The sequence below is a fragment of the Haplochromis burtoni genome, unplaced genomic scaffold (genome assembly GCF_018398535.1).
Source record: "Haplochromis burtoni strain Fernald_Lab_line unplaced genomic scaffold, NCSU_Asbu1 Contig_121, whole genome shotgun sequence".
In the NCBI taxonomy this organism is placed as follows: Eukaryota; Metazoa; Chordata; class Actinopteri; order Cichliformes; family Cichlidae; genus Haplochromis; species Haplochromis burtoni.
This window is the reverse complement of record NW_024582482.1, coordinates 551,621-572,287: the sequence shown is the minus strand read 5'-3', so window position 1 is coordinate 572,287 and position 20,667 is coordinate 551,621. Positions and strand designations below refer to the sequence as shown.

The following is a 20,667-nucleotide window of genomic DNA, read 5'->3' as shown; positions in this document are numbered from 1 at the left end:
AGTTACACAACAATCTAATATCACACACTCTCCTCTGTGGTTATTTAAAGTCTGGCAGCGTGTAGTCTGCAGACTTTACCTGCTTCACCTCCAGCATAGACACCACATGGACAACAAAAGCACCTTACTGGTGATAATCCACGTGTCCTGTTAGTTTTGAGGTATACTTACAGACTCGGTTTGATTTCAGATGAGTACAGTGATTAGAACTGCGACCTCAGAGCAAGTTGGTTCTTTGCTCTCAGGTCCTGGTACCTGCTCTCCGTCTGTTCTCCCACAGTCCTGCCACACCTTCACGGGTTTTTCAAAAGGGAAAAAAAAAATCATACTGATAACAAAGAAGTCTTAAGTTGTCTGACCTTGGTGTGAATTTGCTGAGACGTCCACTCCTTTGTGATTGTGTTAATGCACAACGGCAAAATGTCAAAACCTCTGCTTTTATAGAGTTGCTCAAATTTATAGATGATCAGCTAAGTGCATTTGATTAGCAGCATCTTAATTCCAATGGAAGCAGTATGTTTGCTTAGTTTTACACATGACTGCATAGAGTCCTGCTAAAACGTGCCTTTTCACAGGACTGTGCTATAAAATAGAAATAAATTCATGTTGTCTCAGCAGGTTGTATTGAAAAACATGATGACAATTTACCCACAAAAATGTTCCTTTTCCTTTTTTAATGTTTTGTTTTTTAAGTGTTTGAGTTCAAATTAGTTGTTAGTCTGAGGGCATCAGTCAACGATTCAAATTAGAGTGCTACTAAAGTGCTACTACTGCAGCTCCACCTGCTGACACACTAACATTACTGACTTCCTGTTTATTGTTGTTGTGACTCTTCTGACTCAGTATGCTAACCTCACGTTTCTCCACCATCACTGCAGAGAGAGAAACCTCGTTTGGCAAAAATCGACATTTAATCTTTTTGTTATCCTGGTTGAGATTAGCATATGCTGCATAGATCATTACAGACTGGTGGCCTTGCGGGGTGCTCATCCTGCCCTGCGTGCAGTGTGCTGTACCTGTAAATGTCAGGTGTGTCCTGGTGGAGGTTGTGTAATCCAGCAGATGAAGGCTGCTGTGCTGCAGCAGCAGGAACGCCGTGTCTTCACTACAGTTGGCTGCTCATGATAATCAGGACGGATGTGCCTCTGCAGCCTGACCTGAACAGCAGCTGCAGGAGGAGGCGCTTCAGCTTATTCACACCACCCAGAGTTCAAACTCACAGCCAGCTGACTGTACTGTGAAGGAGAGGTGAACTCATCTTGTACCTTCTAGTTTCCCAGTAATTCCAGGCCTCTTAGTACAGACGGATGTCTGAAGCTCCGTCTTTACACATCTATTTCTTATTCCTTGAATCACTACAGCTGGCTCTGACCCCACAGTTAATAGGAGACCACTAGCAGCTACGCTAACTGATCTGTAGACTGGATCACGTCTCTAGAGGTCAGAACAGGAGTAGTCATTCCTCTATTGTTAGACATGACTGGGTACAGATAATGCAAATGATTCCAGCCAATAATTCCTCTTGGCTGCTTTTCTGCAGTCCTCGTTCAGAATTTTAGGGGAAAAATCTTTTGAAGACATTTGAGCTGGGTGAACTGGAAGGAAAGTTATATTATAAATAGATTTGTGATAAAATGATTTTTGTGGGGTTTGAATCTTTCGGTGAATTAGCAGAGTATTTAAATCAAAAGTGATAAGTTTGAGATAGCGTGTTATCTGCAGGCTCTAAAAGTGTAACGACTGAACGGCCCATCCAAACTGCAGCTCCTCCACCTCCTCCCCCAGCATGACAGTGCTCCCTGTAACCAACAGCCCAGTGAGAGTCCTACTAGGTGAAACTATGCAGTATTGTAAATCATTTCTCATATAAATTGTGCATTAAGAGAAAGGCTTACAGTGAAAGGTGCTTTGAAGTGTCTTCCTGTAGCAGAGCAAACCTTCAGACCTTCAAAGCTGCAGACCAACAGCATTCCTGGACCTCCTCCTGTTCTTCCTCTAGACACTTGATGGTACAAACCAATGTTAAGACCTGATGTGTTTAGCTGCAGGATGAGGAACAGCTCGCGCCCTTGCCTGAACCTGGATCGGTTTTCTCAGACAAGAAGCCTCGTGAAGCATCGAGTGACAGAACAACCTTTTATTTGATTCTAGCCATAAAATATTTTGTCTTGAAAGAGTGAAAGCTGTCATATCAAGTTAGTAGGAGGCAGGAAAAAGTTTTATCAAAGCCAGGAGTACAGGTGAGATGACAGAGAGAGCCCTTCCATCAACTGAGCTACAGTTTACTATGATTGTCGTTATGCACCAGAATGCTTCACTAAACCAGATGTACAAATTCACCAGCTAGAAGCAATTTACAACATGCACTTTATGGAGAAAGATTGCATAGCTCCTCACTGTTTTGCCCTTTAAAGATGTGCTTTTAAAAAGAATCCAGTTTTGGATGAGGCCTTTCTGAAAAGCACTAAATTCAGAAAAGCCCTGTTCTGTATCCACTGCGGCGCCGTCCTCACAGATGTTTCTCAGAAAATCGGAAACGTCCACAGGGGAGAAGAAAGTCAGCCCTGTCTAAGCTGAGTTCAAAATCCATCCCAGAGAGAGGCTTCATGCAGTAACCGTATCCCCTCTGGAATGACTGCGTGATCGAGACAGTCCAGGTCTCAGGATCTTTCAGGAAAGAAGACTCCCCGCCGGCAGTAGAAAGGACAGGCACTGAGTCGAGCTGGGTCCGAGGTTCAGGTGGAATCGGGGTCGAAGAGAGACGTCTTTCCTCTGCAGGATCTCAGCTGCCTCATATTCGTATGTGGAAATTGCTGAAGACACAAAGCAAGCAGATGTGGGTGACTTCTAGGACTGACTGAATCATCATTAACTGTTTGAACCTCTCAGGCTGTAACTGGATGAAACTGGGAAATTTAGCCTCGTTGTATCAACTGCAGGATGGTAATGGTGCATCTCAGTTGCTGTCAGGAGTCTGTTTTTACTCTTTAAATTAAAACTCTGACAATTATCTTTGCATGTAATGTTTCATAGGATTCACCTCCAGGGCAGAGCGACTGGAAAACATGCTCACTTTGAGCTGCCTCAAACTACTTTACAATGTCGGGTAAATACCCCACAGTGCTACAGAGAAAACTTCCACAATTAGACGACCCCCTATGAGCAAGTACTTGGTGACATCGGGAAGGAAAAAGTCCCTTTTAACAAGAAGAAAACTCTAGCAGAACCGGGCTCAGGGAGGGCCGGCCAGTTGGGGGTCCGCAGCAGGTGCTGCAGAGTCTGTTGTAAGCGGACATAAATGACTGGACGAGCATAAATGCTGCTATCTGCACGCCGCACCTTGCAGACGCGCGTTCATGCCGACGTTTATGACAGTCGAGCTGCTCGGCTTTGTGACGTCAGATTAACTGGCCGACCGTAACCAGGGTGACGCGGGAGGTGATGTACCTGCTAGTAAACATAATGGCTTTCCAGCTTTCTCTTTTTACAGTTTAACTGCTTCTGTTGCCATAGTAACACCAACCCTTGAGCCCAGTTTCCAGCTATTATCTCTGAGCGGCGGTCCAGTGTGATGGACAAATTAATGACTGAACTCAATGACTTGATAAATGCACCCTCCTCCTCCTCACTCTACTCTTCTTCCCCTTGTCTCTCCCTTCACCCCTCCTCTGTGCTCACTGTGGGACACTGTGATGGATTGCCAGCAGTAAAACTCGTGGGTTTTATCTCTGCAGCTTTATGCAGAGCAGCAGAAGACTCAGCAGCCTGAGTGAGAAACACTCACAGCCAGGATCAGGACCTGGATCAGGACCTGGATCAGGACCTGGATCAGGACCTGGATCACAACCATCCTCTGTCCTTTCAGGAGACATCCCGCCGGCAGCTTCACGGTGAAGCTTCTCATTGATTTGATGCTGTCCCTTCATGCAGCCCCTCAGTTCAGCCTCAATCGTGAAACAACTGATGTGTGTTGAGCAGCAGATCAAACAAGAACTACAAATATCTTCCAGCGCACAGTAAGACTCATTTAGTAAGTTTGACACCGCTGCATTAGTGGGAGGATCATACTGAGCCGCAGCACAGTCTGTACGGCTGACTGTGAGTTAAAAGGCTAAAATAGTGTGTGCTTTTGTGGTGGATGGATGAAAACTGTTGATAACCCTGCAGATCATCGTGTTTTAGTGATACTGCCGGCAGAACAGAAGAAAACTGACCCTAAAGCATATTTTCCTCCAAAAAATGCTGCTTCAAGAGCAGAGAGCACAGAGCTGATGTGTAATGTGACATTATTGTGATGAGCTGGCAACAGCACCCCATGACAGCCTGGAGGGGAAATATAAGAAACAGTCAGACAACAGTCTGAGCAGCAAAAAACACTTTGGACCGATTCCAAACACAGAAATTAAGGATTAAAAAACCAATCACATACTTTTCTAACTTTGCGCTGTCACTGTGGAGGTTTGTGGGAGAGGAGCAGCCACGTCTCTGCCTTACTTTAAAAAATGAACACATAACCGAAGAGGTGACGGTACCTCAGAAAGTCAGGAGCCTTGGAGATCATGTTCTCAAAGTCGGCGAATGAGAGCTTGTTGTCTCCGTCGAGGTCGGCCTCCTCGATGGCTTTGTCACACACCAGCGTGACCTCCTCGGGCGTCAGCTCCCCTTTGGTCAGCTTGTTCAGGGTCTTCTCCAGGTCCTCCTTACAGATGAAGTTGTCCCTGTTAAAGTCTGGACCAGATCCCCAACGAGACGACTCAGTACTGAGCTGCCACGAAAACCTGAACTTATTCTACGAATAATCTCCATGTAATCAACAGTAATAACTGCAAATAATGAAATCATTTTGTAAATTATACATTTTTTTAGACTTTATTTAGATTTTTCATATATTATTTTGAGACCATTTAAATCTATTTAGACATTTAATGTTAATTTAGTGACATTTAATTAATATTTAGAAGAATAATGTTTAGACTAATAATAATTATTTAAATTTTTTGATTATTTTGAATGATAATTCTTTTATTCACATATTTTTGGCCATTTTATTTACATTTAGGAGAGATTTGTGTATATTAACATTTTACTTTCTTTTAATATTTTCAGAAATTATAATAATTATTTTGCAGGAATTAATAATTTTCTCTTAATTATATACTTACGAAGTTGAAATAATTAATTAAAATAATCTTTTATATAGTCATGCTATTTTTGGTTAAATCGGGAAAACAGCACTTATTCTGTGAGACCATAAGGCTGAAGCGAGTACTCGCCGAGGCACATTGCTGCCACAGGTGTGTCATCTCAGACCCAACCCGAGCTTCTCCACCTGAAGGCGCACGTTACCGTATATCTTGAAGGCGTAAATGGTCTTGAGCTCTCTGGGTGAAGCTTCGCAGAGGGCAGAAAACATATCGATGAAGTCGCTGAAGCTCAGGTTCCCCTGTCCGTCCTCGGAGAACGTCTCCACGATTCTCTCTCTAAACGGGTTTTCCTGTCAGCACAGACGCAAAACATCACACAGTTGAACATAACGGCCAACAAAAACCGGGATGTGAGACACATTTGTTTTAAAGTCTTGCATCAGCCAGCAGAATTTTGACCTGTACAAACTGTACCTTCAGTTCAGGCATGGTGACGATGAGCGTCATCGGGACTTTGATGTCGGGGTTGTTGGTGTAGTCCAGCGGCACTAAATGTGGCGCCAGCTCACGATATCGAGCGTGTAACCTGCAGCACATTAGAGCAAAGTCAGCAGTAGGGCTGGGCCATATTATACCGTTCACGGTAATACCGGTATAATGTTAGGCAACGATAGGAAAATGAAATATCGCGATAGAATGGGAGTAAAACGCGCATGCGCAGTGCCTTTGTTTTCATACGCACATGGCCGATTGTTGAGTGAAACAGATGAACCAGAATTGGTTTGTAAAAATGGTGCAACTTCAGTGATGTGGAACTGGTTTGGTGTTTGTCCGTCAGATACACAACAAAGCACATTTTTTTGCAGAACATGCAAGCGGCCGTCGTTATTGTCGTATTTGTCGGACTAAGATGCTCTTAAATCTGGGAGTAATCTGGGTCCTAAACTCGTATGCTTCAGGTCAAACAACACTGCAGCATCACTGAGAGTTAAAAACTGTCTAAATTCTTTCATCTTTAATAAAACGATCAGCATTGCTGCTTATACCAGGTGTAACTATAAAGTTTAACTTCCAGGCATCCATGAAAACAAAAGTTATTACATTTAACGGAGTTAGAAGTTAGCAGGAAGCTAGCGGAAGTTAGCTCGCTAGTTTCGCTAGTTACCTAAGCATGATATAGCATGTTCTGACTGAGAGATTTCTGAAAAAAATCAAACGTACAGCTCTGCTATCACTTCCAACATAAATGAAGACAGAAAACTAAACAGCAGTGACGTTTGTAGGGTTACTGAAGTTGGGCTAGCTGGTATATAATGATGTGCTACGTGATCGCTAGCGACACAGCTATGTTAGCATAACATAAACAGTGAAGCTGGAGGACGAACACTAACACTTTTCCACTTATAAAAGTTAACGAGAGGTTCCGATGGTTAGGACAAATGCAATCGCATGGCAGGATGCTGTAAACGGACCAAACTTCAGTCAGGAGAACAACTGAGATAATCCATCCACAATACGAGGTTAGTCATTAATATACTGCAACAACATGGGAATAGAGCAGCTGCAGAGAATTCAACATTAATGAATCAATGGTACAGAAGTGGAGGAAGCAAGAAGAATGAGTTAATAAAGTTTGATTTATCTGACTGCTTTGTTTCGCTTAATGTGCCTTATAATCCCGTGCACCTTATGGTCCGAAAAATACTAGACTGCACACTGCAGTTTAATGTTGCAAAGCACCTCTTTTTAACTTCAGTGGATATTATACATGGTTATGCTCAGGATATGTCAGCCCATTTCTACTGGAAATGCCTTTTGGTTAAACTTTCAGCAAGGAATTTGCATTTGCACTGTTACATTTTTATAAAGCTTTAATGTACATAAAAACCAGCTTCTTGTTTAAGTGAAAATAAATGAAGGTTGTCTTTTTGCGCTAGTAATGTTGTGGAGTTGTATTTTGTCTCGCATCAATTATATCGTCAGTTATATCGTTATTGCAAATTTTCAAATATATATCGTGATAAATATTTTTGGCCATATCGCCCTGCTCTAGTCAGCAGTTTACACAGGAGTCTAATACGTTCCTTTAATAACACTTTATATTCAGGATCCCAAATTTCAGACTGATGAGAGAAAAACAACAAGTTTCCATCAGTCAGTCAGTGATCAAAGCCTTCCTAACAAAATGATGCAACCTTAAGATAAAAGCTGCTGGAACAAGAAAGGAGAATCTGAAACACGCCGACGCTGTCCGTCTGTAGCTGTAAAGTGTTTGTCTGAGCGACTCCAATCTGCTCATTTCCACCTCTAGAGTTTCAGTCTTGACCTTTATTTATCCCACCCAGGGACTGTTTCTTGAAGGTCACCCCCTTCAAGAAGCTATACTGGCACCAAATGATGGAATCAAAGCATTCAGAGCAATCTGAAGTTTGAGTGTTTGGCTCACAGGGATTTCCTTTAGATACGTTTACTCATTATTTTTCTAAACTGTGCAGGTTTAATATGAAGGTCTAACTCTGGGTCATGTGACAGAAAATACAGGAACGGTGAATCAGCCTACGTTACAAGTCATCTTAAAATAAGTTAAAAAATCCAGTTTTGATGTTTGAAATCAGCTCAGTTAATCTCACTTCAGTCTACTGAACAGTTTAACCTCATACTATGAAAACAGGTGGAGCTGCAGGTCCTGGAGGTGCATAGGTGTGGGTGGAAATTTTGCACAAATTTTTTCCCAGCATTTTTGTTTCTTCACAACGTCATGACTACACGAGATCTTTCCAGTGCTGAAAAACTCATTTAAGCTCTGTTTAAAGCATGCAACCCAAATCCACTTTAAGCCCACTCTAAGTGTCACAATCTGAAGCTAAAATGTGGTTTTTGTTTGGTACAATTCTTCCTGTAACCTTTTCTGAGCATTAGTAACATCCACTTTGATGTAGAGGAACAGAAATACCACCAGTGGATGTTTGATCTGTTTCTAATTACTTATTGGAGAAAACTTCAAAAAGTGCATTTTGAGTAAACTTTGAAGGGTCGTATCACCATGCAGGACAGGTGTGTGAAGCATATAAAGTGTTTCCTTTTGTGCTTCGTTAAAATGAGTCAATCAGCTATTAAAATATACTCCAAGCGCGCTGCGTTCAGTGTGAGTTTAGTAGATCCCAGTACAGTAAAGCCAATCATCAAAACCATTGTGTAAACACATTGCGCCTACAATACACAGCAGGAAAAATAGCCGAGCTGCAGTCGTTCCTCTCCCTCAGTGAGTGATGAAGGTGTAGATTCAAAAAGAAAAGAAGACCAGCAGACTTTCGCCGTGCGCCACACTCACCGCAGGATTTCCTTCCGGGTGAAGAAGGTGCAGTCCTGGGAACAAACAGAGAGACGAAGAAAGTGAGTCAGAGCGGCCAGTCCTCAGGGAGGATCTGCTTTCACCATCAGTCAGCATCTTCACCACTACCACCACCATCATCATCATCATCATCATCCAGTGCAGCAGGATGCAGAGCCAATCAGCAGCAGGAGGCAGATCTGATGTGGTCTGCGTTCTGCTGAGCCATGAAGGCAGACACCTCTCCACCTTTCACGCCTCTCTGAAGGACATCCAGCTGTCCGCCTCCATCCTGCCCCCCCTCACCTGATACGCCTCCAGCTGTTCCTCGGTGAAGGTTGTCTGCTTGTTGCCCATCCTGGCCGGCGGATCCTCCCATCACACAGCTGCATCACACTCTGAGCTGGCTTTGCATCCGGCAGCAGGTCTGCGCACAGCCGGGACATCCACTCTCCTGATCCGGGTCTCAGTCTGCGAGCCTGATGCTGCTGCTGCTGCTGCTGCTGCTGGTCCCAACGCGGAGGAAAACAGGATTGTGACGCCTCAGAGGACAGGAGGAGGAGGTGCAGGCATCACAGTGCTGCTTTCAGCTGCTGCTTGGAAAACCATGAACTGTAAATGCAGGAAGAAATTCTGGAATTACATCATTAGATTAATCTGTTAGATGACTTTATCAGAATGTTTGTTTATTTTTTGTTTTGTTTATTTTTATGTTAAATAAATTACTTTTTATAACTTTATATCCATCTTTCTTTATTTCAACCACACATTTCTTCGATCTGCTTTCCAGCTTGGGTTGAATCAGCGTAAAAGTTGTAAAACCCATTTTCTTTTTCAACTGATTTTTCATGTATTGTTTGTTTCTTTTCCTTTTATAATAATAAAGTTATGCTAAAATAAATACAGATATTTATGTTTGCAGATTTTCTTTCTCAAGATGAATGTTAGACTGGCTGTTCCGTGCCATCAGATCCCAGACATCATTTGAACACTAAGCCACAGCTCTGAGCTTAGAGCCACAGATTCTAAGCTCACAGTAAACAAAGTAAAGTCAATAACAAAAGTGCACGCACACGAGTCTGAGTGTGTTTTTTTTTTACATGCAGGTCTAGAGATTAAAGCTCTGACAGTGGACATCAAGTGTTGGGTAGAGCAGGAGCAGTGGCTCTTTCTCAAAATATAAACCTCAGAATCAAAAAACTACTCAGACACCAGGGGGTAAGTAATGTACACAGGTGTATTTTTCAAATGACATAAATCGAATTCTCTTGTTTCACACAAACATACATTTTGTCCAATAAATAAGTAAAGAAATAAAACTAAGTGAGGAACAAAAAAAGATATAATTAATAGACATGGCAACCACTAAAAAAAAACAGCCTAATTACAGCAAATAAAAAAACAAAAGAGAAGTGAACAAACTTTTAATATGTTCTCATCACGGTGATGACTGGAGAGTAGCGCCTTTTTGCCTTGTTTGTGCAGATTCGGATCTTCCTAATTGCTCCTGAAGGCAGCACTAATACTCATGGTGGTGCAGCGTCCAGCAGGTGGCGCCAAAAACAGCCTGTGGCGTCAATGACTCGTACAGCCACAAAGATCTCTCGGAGTGAGTCATCTTGCTCGCACAGGGTCTCTGTCCAGGCTGGTTTTCGGCAGCAGCTCGGAGTGAGTCATCACCTCCAGAGACGATCTCGGAGAGCTCTTCCTGAGCAGAATGGCAGGCAACGCGTGGAGGTCACTGGTAAGAAGCACCGTGTTTATTCCCGGTTTTAGACCACCAAAGCTCTGTGTGTTATAGATGAACGGGGCTGTGTGTGTGTCCTGAAGCCTGTGTTTGTGACTTTGTCTGTCTTTACGCGCTCTCCGCGTGTTTTTCGAGCTGATGTACCTTGGTTAGCTCTTAGCCAGGAACCCACGTCCTTCACGTGAACGGAAGCTTCTGGAGCTGACGGAGACGTTTACCCTCGTCTCACCTGTCTAATACAACTTTGACTTTACATATTCCCCTCCGCCAACCTCAATCTGGTTACCTTGACAATACGTCGACCTGTCCAGCTCTTTCTGCTCTTTAGTTCTCTGTGATCCCCAAATCCATACTAGAGTGACGGAGAAACCAACGTCAGCCTCCTTTAAATTTGCACGAATTTAAGCTCAGTTTAGAGTTTAGATGGAATCATTAGATCGTAGAAGTTAGTTGAAAACATTTCACGGAAAGTGGATATCCTCTGATAACTTCGGCATACATGAAATTCAACATGTAGCTAGTTCTTGGTAGACTCAAACTAGGTGTGGCTGCTGAGAAATGTTTGCTTTAACTAATGTGGAGACGAACACCAGACTCCCTTTTTAAATAAAGCAATTTACCTTGAACTCGTACTATGATTAAATTCCAGGTCCCGTTTTAACTGACGGAAAAGATGTCAAATAATGTGAGGCTCCTGAGATAAACTCGGCATTGAAAAAAGTCACCGTAATGTAATTGGCAGTAAAAAATGTGAGAGATATACTACATTATCCAAAAATAATCAACATCAGCATACAAAGGAACTACAAAACAGAACAGCGGAAGTGGTGGTAATAATTTTCTCCCTTCTTGTAATTTGTTACTGATGCTTGAATTTAGCCCTAGAACTTAAAGTTTGTACATATAAGCTCCTCAAGTCATTTTTAAATGTTATAATATGAATTATTAGGAGTGTTTCAAGCCTCAGCAGCAAATAATCAAGGTGATTCTTTGCAGTTTTGTTTTACACATCAACAGCAAGTGTTTTCAAACAGCTGAACACAGACTAACCATCATGATCAGGTTGTTTTTGAGCTGCTTTGGTGTGTTTTGTGTTGAGTTGACCTTTATGTCGTCTCTTCCAGCTGACCCAGGCAGTGGGGGTGGCGGTCAGAAAACCGGCTCTGGCTTCAGCCTCCTTTTCAAGAGGGGTGAGTAGCTCCACCTCTGCCTTCCTGGGATGCAATCAAAGAGATGCTTTTCGCTTCACAACTCCCAGAAAATCCATTTATAAATAACAGGAAATGTTTTACATGAAAGCAGAGACCTTGATCTCGGCTGGACTGTGATCTGCTCCAGCTGTCTGAGTTGTGTCTCTCTGTCTCTGCAGGTGAAGACAGTCACCATGATTCCCGGTGATGGAATCGGTCCAGAGATCTCCGCTGCTGTCATGAAGATCTTTGAAGCAGCAAAGGCAAGTTTGATCAGACTTTAGAGGCCAAATCTGGAAAATGATCTCACCTGAGTCCTCTCAGAGTCAGCGGATTTTTGGAGCAGTAACTTTAACATATTTAATAAAGCCATGAAAAAATGTACTTTAATGCTGTGGGTATTTTCTGAGTTATAAGCACCTCGAAGTACATGGAAGATAGCTGGTGTGTTCTAATTTGCCTGGTTTTTTCCACCATTTTTCATCTCTCGTAACTTCTTTAGTTCTTTGTACCCTTCAAGGGTTACCCAAAATACACTTTTTATTTAAGTTTTCTCGAGTAAATGATCAGAATATAGAGCAAACCTTCAGGGGATCCATGCACTTTTCTGTTCCTCTGTGTCACAGATATGGACTGGACTTTGACACCCCTGCGTTAGAGGATTTTGATAAATCTTTAGTGTGTTTTCAGCCCTGAAAATTTCATGTGATATCACCTTTTCTTATAAAGTTATGTGAGCTCAACGTGCTGGAAATAAATAAATACAAAGCACTGCTGGCTATTCTAAGAGGGTCAGGTGGGAGGCACTGATTGGTTTTGGATCAGTTTCTAAATAGAATTTTCCTCTGAAGGCTCCAATCACGTGGGAGGAGAGGAACGTGACGGCGATAAAGGGACCTGGCGGCAGATGGATGATCCCTCCTGATGCCAAAGAGTCCATGGACCGGAGCAAGATCGGTCTGAAAGGTCTGCACGTGTCCGTTACCTTTAGACAGATTTCCTGGAAGATTCCTGCTCGTCAGTGTTTTTTGTTTTTTACTTTTTTTTTTCTCCATCAGGACCCCTGAAGACACCCATCGCTGCAGGTCACCCCTCCATGAACCTGCTGCTCAGGAAGACCTTTGACCTTTACGCAAACGTGAGGCCCTGCGTCTCCATCGAGGGCTACAAGACTCCGTACACCGATGTCAACCTGGTCACCATCCGGGAGAACACGGAGGGCGAGTACAGCGGCATCGAACACATGGTGAGTGAACGGAGGCCGAGTGTGCGACAGCTCCAAGCTGAGAGGGTTACAGCGGGCTGTCCTGAGTAATCCTGACAGCTGTGTGAAAGCAGCCGTCACAGGCGATGCACAAACTGCAGACAGAGAGGAGTTCTGCTTAATTTTCTGACACAGTATGTGAAACGTTTGGTAGTGCATTTGTTTAAAGTGCTTCATTTTGTTCTGTTTTTATTTGTGGACTGTGCCAGAGCAGCTTTGCATGATTCACATTTCAAAATAAGCCTCACTTATTCTACACAGTGGGCCTTGCTGCTGCTGTGGTTCATGAAACAAGCTGTTTTAGCTCCTCCCCTTGTAAGTCAGCTTCCTTCCGATTGGTTGCCCCTCAAAAACAGTGTTTGAACAACAGGTGGGTGGGGCTTCTTTGCCTCAGATAACCATATTAGGGATTTCCTCTGTTGCTGACATCATTCAGAGCCAGGAGTAGAAAAAACTGTGTGAGGTCTTTTGGATCACGGGGGTTACTGTAGGTACACTAAGCTCATTATTAGAAGCTTTGGCCGTTTTTAAGGTGAACATCCACCACTGTTCATCAACAGCTAGCAAGTTTACACTTATTAAGGCTGTGCACCCTGCCAGGATTATCCACACCTGTTCATTTCGGAGCTGCATGGCATCCTTTTGTCCTTCAGCCTGTCAGGGTTTTTTTCTGTATTCAAACAAAAATAATCACCAATGAGCAAATGTGTGCAGGAATCTGTCACAGTGACTGTTGTCCAGTTCTTTAGCGTGTGAGTCAGGATGCTGCTGGAAGCTGTTAGCAGGTGTTGTTATCTGTGTTGACTGGTTGGTCTACCTGCCTCCTCACCTGTTCCCTGCAGGTCAGCTAGCAGCTGCAGGCAGGACGCTCTGCTCCTGTTCGTCTCTCCTGGTAAGAAGGAGGAAGCGGTGCCAGAGTCGTATTCACAGAGCACCTCGTTCCACCTCTGATAGATTCACTTTCATCCCAAAGACACAAACTAAGGACCTGAGACTGTTTCACATTCTGCTCACTGTGCTGCAGACATGATGAGCATGCTAACTATCATTCTGCACTGAGCAGCTCCCTTATTCAGACTGTGGATCCAGGTCTTTAATTCTCTGGACTCCTGATTGGACAGTTAGTTTCTTATGCTGATTAGATCCTTTGATATTTGTTATCAACTCAAGTTTAAAGCACAATCCTCTGAACCTTCAAATATTTCTGCTTCGTTTCAGCCTGTTCTGCTCTCCTTCATCTTTGTAGACATTTGGGCATAGACACACCACAGACACGTGAATGGAAAGCACAGCAGGCTGAAATAAAGCGGAATGGTCCTTTAAATCTTCTTGGTGCTTCTGGATGTTTTGTGAATACGGCAGAACCACTGCCAGCTTCCTGAAGCTCACCTGTTCACCCACACATTCCCGACGTGGATCCGTCTGCATTCACACTGTCAGCTCAGATCTGGAGACGGTGTTAGCACGAAGCCCAGCAGCAGGGAGAACCTGTTAGCATGAACGCTGATGTCTGTGTTCAAAGAACGAGGCATCCGAGCAGATCTTCCAGCTGGCAGTGAACGTGTGTGTGTGTAAAGTCTCACATCCATCCCCTGTGAACCTCCACCTGTTCTCCATCTGGTGATTCGTGTCGCCCCTCCTCCTTGTCTCAACTTTTACCCACAGCTGACCTCAGGATGGACTAATAACTGAAACTCTGTAAGGTCAAACCTTATTTGAGAACAAGTTTAACTTGGTAAAGACCTCGAATCTCATGGAAAAGATGTTTGCTAGTGTCCTAGAGGTCTGAAACCTCCCCTTGTATATATCTGATTAATTATGTCCCCAAAACGATGCTTTTATATCTTTGAAAGATTAGGCCTCCCCTCCCTGTGTGCGTCACATACCTCTCGTTTCCTAATCTGGAAACTGTTCCATGTATTTCCACAGAAAAGCTGTGGAGAAGCTTTTTCTGCACCGGCACGGCACCGAAACCTTGACTGAGCACAAAGGTTGAAGCAGCACAGGCTGCAGTTACAGGCTGCAGGAGGGTCTGTTACACTAATTTTCCTCTGCCTGAATTGCAGGGTCTCCTCGACTTCCTGTTTTAAAACACAGCGTTTAAATTGATCGAACCAGCTGTAACCTTCTATTTTTTGCTCCGTTACCTATTGGCTAACGCAGCAGACACGCTTCCTGTTGCGTGCATGTGTGTGGAGGCAGGAGGATCCACTATTAGAATTACCCCGTTTTCCACTGATTTCCACTAGTTTGCCAGATGTGTATTCAGCCACATCCGTCTTTTCCTTCTGTGTTTCTGGTAATAGGTGCAGTCTCTTGCGTCCCTCCACAGTTTGATTGTTGATTCGATTGTGTTCTGTCCAGGTGTGAGTAACTTCAGTGCGTTTCTTATCTTTTTGTTGCCGTAGATCGTCGACGGTGTTGTTCAGAGCATCAAACTGATCACCGAGAACGCTAGCAGACGCATCGCTGAGTACGCCTTCGAGTACGCCAGGAACAACAAAAGAACGAGCGTGACCGCCGTCCACAAAGCCAACATCATGTGAGTGCAGCCCATCGCCCTGTGTGTCAGTCAGTGAGACCGTAATGTTTAGTCCTCGTGTGCCGAGGCTGCGGCGTTGTCGTCATCCGACGCAGGAGGAAGAACAAATTCAGAAAACTGATCAGGCAACTCATTTATTCACCAGTGTAAGGTTTGACTTCCTAATCATCAGTAACTGCCAACAAAAGCACTTTATTAGCAGGAAAGAAATGGAGGTGAGGTAGATTCATCCAGTCGGAGGCCCTTGGGAGATGGACCAAACCCAAAGTCCATCTCACATGGACAGTGGGCGGCCTGCCTCCAGCGAGGGTTACCACCTGTTGATAGTCCACAGGTTACTGAGTTTCAGCTTTTAGGACGGGGCACAAGTGCACCTCTGTAAAGGAAAGGGGTCGATTAGAGATAACATACAGAAAGAAGGAGAGTGGAAGTAAATGAACAAAGAATAGTTGTTGAAAGCCAAAATCCAAGTAATCGCTCCACCTTAGCTTGCACGTCTGAGGGAGAGGAGTGATTAGAGGACTTATTTAATCGAATTAGGTCAAACAGTTTGGGGGTTATTATTTATGTTTCCTTTAAATAAAATGTCACCCATGTTTTGTCACTCACACACTCTGTCTCTGTCAGGCGTCGTGTTCCCCCGCAGTGCAGATGTTGTGTTGCTGTTGTGTAACTCCGACTCTGTTTGCAGGCGGATGTCAGACGGTCTCTTTCTGAGAAAGTGCCGCGAGGTGGCTGAAAACTACAAAGACATCAAGTTTACCGAGATGTACCTCGACACAGTGTGCCTCAATGTGAGTCCGCCAAACAGTTCAGCAGCCAGATGTTCTGCAGCTGTTTCACAGTCTGCATTTAATGTGTTTACCTCATTAATCCAGACAGTGAAATAATTATGTTTAATGAGTGTGTTCAGAGCTGGATGGACGTGGGGGTTAATTTCAGTATTCAGTAGTATTGCTTTTCCAGGATTCTGAGAAAAAAGTCAGAATTCTGGAAAAGAAAGAAAGATGTGCCCACTTTTTGTTTAGTTTTGTTTCCAGTGGCCCTTATCCTCTTCCGTGCTTTCCTGACATGTCCCGATGCTTGTGTTTTCCAGATGGTCCAGGATCCAACCCAGTTTGACGTCCTGGTGATGCCCAACCTGTACGGAGACATCCTGAGGTCAGTGAATTATTCGCTCTGAAACCTGTGTGCCAATCAGAGGCTGTGATTGGAAGTGCTGAGGTCATGTGACTGTGTTTCAGTGATCTGTGCGCTGGTCTGATCGGAGGCCTCGGCGTCACTCCCAGCGGGAACATCGGCGCCAACGGAGTCGCCATATTCGAATCGGTTTGTATGGCGTTGTCTTTTTTAGTGCCGTGCAGCTTCATCTGAGTTATGATACTTCATCTGCTTTTATTGTGCTTCATACACTGAGTACTTTACTCTTCGTGCTGTAGTTTTACTGCACTTGCTTGTTGTTCTGCACAAAAAGCATGTACAATCTTTAAAAGCAGATGCTTTAAAAAGATTAAATATTCTTTTCTGATCTTCTGTAATTTGTTATATGATGTCAGGTGTTCTTAGTCTTTCAACCAATGAGGTAAATGACTCCCTGGGAACAAAAGCTCCATTCCCAGGGATTCATTTACTGCTGGTAGAAGTAGAAATTTAGGGAGGGGGCTCTCACCCCAGAGATGTCACTGTGGTCATTTGGGAATGAGTTTGAGAGTCTGTGCAGTTGCCCGAGTTGTAACCTTACTGTGGACACACACAAGCAGCTGCAGTCGTGTCCTTAAAGAGACAGGAGCTACTGAAAATGTCAGTAAAGGGATGAATAAGGATTTAATCTGAACTGTGAATTATGCAGAGCTGCTCCGGTCGAGCCCTGGGGTGAAGTAATGTTGAGCTCCACCTCGACCTGGTACACAGAAAAATCCCATCAGTAAAACTCTTTAAAAGATATTTCCCACAAAACTGAATGCTGGGATTGAACTTGTAACAGGCAGCTTTACAGTGTAATTATCTGAGTGTTAACCAGTCCTGTAATCCTGTGACCAAACGTCTGTAATCAGGAGACCTGCAGATTTATTGTTGTTTTGCTGACAAATTAAAATGAGTGTTTGTGCTGCAGGTCCACGGCACCGCCCCTGACATCGCCGGCATGGACCTGGCGAACCCCACTGCCCTGTTACTGAGTGCTGTCATGATGCTGCGTCACATGGGTCTGCATGACCATGCCGACAAGATCCAGACGGCCTGTTTTGACACCATCAGAGACAAGAAGGTGAGGCTGAAGTCTCTCCTTGGAGGGCTCCAGTATTTTTGTTCCTTTAAGTCGAAGTTTCAAACAATGAAAGCAGCGTGTCTGTAACTCGTTGTGCCAAAAGCTCCGACTGATCCAAACACTGAATTTTTACTCTTGGTTTTGGATGATGACAAAGAAAGGGCAGTGTCTTAGCAGCCCCACCCACCTACCTTCTATTTATGAAGGGCAGCCAATCACGAGCAAGGTGGCCTGAAAAGCTCGAGAGAAAGCAGAGAAGCTTAAACGGCCTGTATCAGGCGATCTGGTTGGTTTCATCGACGCCCAGAATAAATAGGATTATTTTCAATTGTGAATCATCCAAAGCCACTCTAGTGGAGTCTGAGAACCTCTGCTAATGTCATTAATAACAGCTGGAATGATATTGAGGACACCTGAAATGCTCTCAGAGAGAAGCTGCAGTTACTCCAGGACCGCCAGGGAAAAATCTTACACTTTCAGTTGTGCATTCTGGAGGACGACCTCCTTAAAATCACACTTTGTATGATCTTTTTTTCTAATGGTTTGTCACACTCCTGTATCTTGGAGCGAAGCAGACGGGAAACATGACACTCTGCTGACAGGGCTGCTTTTAATCTGAGTGGAGGCTGCTGGATACTTCCTGTTGAGCTCTTCTGAGATGACAGTTGATACATTGTTACGCCTTAGGAGGCTTATTCAACAGAAGTCAGTTTGAGCACCACCCAGTGGCTGTGGATGGGTCTGCACTTTAGTCCAGGCTGGCTGTCAGCAGCACCACCTGCTGGTTGCAGCAGATTCCTGTGAAATAAGAGCTGCTGCTCACTGATGTGTTTGTGTTTCAGGTTCTGACGAAGGACCTGGGAGGAAGTGCAAAGTGCTCTGAGTTCACAGCTGAGATCTGCCGTCGTGTCCAGGATCTGGACTGAAGCTGCAGGGGAGAGGCCGCTGTTGGAGGCTCCCCCCGCCCGCCCGCCTATCCTGCTGACTCGTCATATCTCTCTGGAGCTGCTGGCTGTGGAGGGGCGGGGCTTCTGCAGCAACATCCTTAACATTCACAGCAAGCGTAACGCACAAGTTTCACCAAGAAGCATGAGATGAGCGTTTCTTACTGTAATATCAGATGAATGATGGTATCAGTGCTTCGTTCCATTCGCATATTCTTTATCGTATTTTTGTAACAGTAGTACTGCGGGTAAAAGGTCCTCTTATTTATTTTTTCCACTTCCTGTTACTGCTTTATTCACTCCTACTCACCCGGATATATAAAAATTCTACAAAGAAAGGTCTCTCCTCTGTTTTGTTTTTCTTTTGCACCTCAGACACTTGGACTCAAACATGCAGCTTTAATGCTTCAAGTTTAGCATCTGCTCTTAACACTTGTTTTTATTTGAAATTATTCAGAAACAGTTTAGCGTATCCTGTTAAAGTCAGAGTGGAACACTGAGCAAACCATCAGGAAATATGGCAGCACCAGAGAGAGGTTCTACTTAACTTCAATAAAGGTGCTTTTTGTAATTACTCTCAATTGGGCTAAAACCTTCACCACCAGAGGGCACTGTTTCACCGGTGGGTGTGTTGAAATGTTCCAGATGTGATGTTTCTTATTTTTTAGCAACACTCATTTCCTAAAGAGGCTTTCTCCCCAGGCCATCACTGCAAACAAGAATGTCCTCGTTATGACCTCATTAAATCAATGCTATGTTGAGTCATTACGACATCTTGTCGTTCAAACTGGGATTATACATTTTAGCATTATTATTACCCAGAGTTGAGATCATTTAATAACCTTGCCCAATTAACCTAAATGAATTGTAAGAGAAATGGCTATAACTCTATGTATTGACCTTTTAAACAATACCAGTTTAAGGGGGGGCAGGATCAGCAGCAGCATCAAGAAACTGTTTATTTAAAAACAGAAACCTGTCTTCACTCTTTTCCATACTCTGACCACTTTGTTAGGTACACGTTCTACAGTCTTAATATCCCAGTCCCTGGATTTCTACCAAAAATACTGCTGTCATCGCTCTAAACCAAAGTTGCTGGGCCCCAAATAAGGACAGAAGGGTTACTGCTAAAAATCCAGCTGTGATGAATCGCCATCCCTCCACTGAGACTGTTTCTGATGAGACTTTATCAGAAACAGTAGGTGGATCAACTGGAGGGCCAGATGGCTCAAGACTTTTGCAGAGTGGGTGGAGCAGCTTTAATCCAACAACAGGAAGAAACTGAAACTGAACAGAAATAAGTCATGAACATGAAAATGAAACAAGACCTAACCTTGTGATGGAGTCAGTCTGAAAGTCCAGAGACGTTGGAATCATGATCCATTAGCAAGCACATAATTCATGTTTATAATAATAAACTAAACAGAAACCAATATAAATAATATTTATAATTATCACCCTTTCCCTCCCTGCAAATTACGTCATGTGACCCCGCCCCTATTTCCTGGCTGCGTCAAATTGCGGCATACAAACGGGAAAAAGAGCAGTTTTACTTTCAAAATATTATTTGTTTTTACCTGCAGAGCAGCAGTGATCGAAATGAAATCTAAACTTTTGAAAACAAAATATAAAAATGAAGATAATTGTGAGTTATTTAATTTAAAACACAAATAACAGAAACATGTTGGAGATTATGTTAAAAAAGGAGCTCAAAACCACTGTATAAAGTCACGGTAAATAATGAATAAAATTAATTAAATAATGAATATCAAACTGAAAAAGAAACAATTTACACATATAATATTTTTATATTTTTCATAAATATTCATAATTTGTTTTTAGAAATCCATAAATATAGAGATCAAAATAAACTTTTATATTCGCTGAATTTCAAGGGTAGTCTTTCACATGAAGCTGATACACGCATCGTAAATGTTTTTGTGTTAGTACAATGCACACTGCAGATTTGCTTTATTATTATACTCATTTAATTATGTCACAGTCAACACTTAAAAACATTTTTATTACTTAGTTGTAAAGCACATACAAATTGTTTAAAGAGGCAGAGGGATACAAACGAAAAAAACTTAAATAGCAAAAATACTTACTATATTAATTCATTACATTTAGAATAAAGAAATAAATAACCATTACTCTATTTTACTATCATAAACCCCTGAACACACCTATTTGCAAACTACTACTACTACTAAATAATAATAATAATAATAATAATAAT

The 20,667-nt window shown here is 43.1% G+C and overlaps 2 protein-coding genes across 2 annotated transcripts; one reads left to right on the top strand and one right to left on the bottom strand.

Annotated features, from left to right (window-relative positions):
• Positions 1–705: 705 nt before the first annotated feature.
• LOC102314067 (calcium and integrin-binding family member 2) lies at positions 706–9,068 on the bottom strand. Its single transcript, XM_005929198.3, has 6 exons — positions 8,782–9,068; positions 8,476–8,510; positions 5,619–5,730; positions 5,347–5,494; positions 4,533–4,728; positions 706–2,813 (listed from the first exon to the last, which is right to left on the bottom strand). The coding sequence occupies exons 1-6, from the start codon at positions 8,830–8,832 to the stop codon at positions 2,792–2,794; spliced, it is 564 nt and encodes a 187-aa protein (XP_005929260.1). The 5' UTR covers positions 8,833–9,068; the 3' UTR covers positions 706–2,791.
• A 1,025-nt stretch (positions 9,069–10,093) lies between these two features.
• Positions 10,094–18,766, top strand: LOC102298223 (isocitrate dehydrogenase [NAD] subunit alpha, mitochondrial). Its single transcript, XM_042223849.1, has 11 exons — positions 10,094–10,219; positions 11,347–11,412; positions 11,592–11,675; positions 12,264–12,378; positions 12,471–12,658; positions 15,085–15,218; positions 15,910–16,012; positions 16,315–16,379; positions 16,463–16,547; positions 17,332–17,484; positions 18,327–18,766. Exons 1-11 carry the CDS (start codon positions 10,193–10,195, stop codon positions 18,408–18,410), a joined length of 1,104 nt encoding a protein of 367 aa, XP_042079783.1. The 5' UTR covers positions 10,094–10,192; the 3' UTR covers positions 18,411–18,766.
• Positions 18,767–20,667: the final 1,901 nt, after the last annotated feature.

Excerpts from the sequence above, each read along its gene's own strand:
- LOC102314067 (XM_005929198.3), bottom strand. The coding sequence starts at position 8,832 with ATGGGCAACAAGCAGACAACCTTCACCGAGGAACAGCTGGAGGCGTAT. Across the intron at positions 5,495-5,618 it reads TCACCATGCCTGAACTGAAG|GAAAACCCGTTTAGAGAGAG; the intron begins GTACAGTTTGTA and ends CTGTGCTGACAG. Across the intron at positions 2,814-4,532 it reads AAGGCTCCTGACTTTCTGAG|CAATTTCCACATACGAATAT; the intron begins GTACCGTCACCT and ends TTGTGTCTTCAG.
- LOC102298223 (XM_042223849.1), top strand. The coding sequence starts at position 10,193 with ATGGCAGGCAACGCGTGGAGGTCACTG. Across the intron at positions 12,659-15,084 it reads ACAGCGGCATCGAACACATG|ATCGTCGACGGTGTTGTTCA; the intron begins GTGAGTGAACGG and ends TTGTTGCCGTAG. Across the intron at positions 16,548-17,331 it reads GAGTCGCCATATTCGAATCG|GTCCACGGCACCGCCCCTGA; the intron begins GTTTGTATGGCG and ends TTTGTGCTGCAG.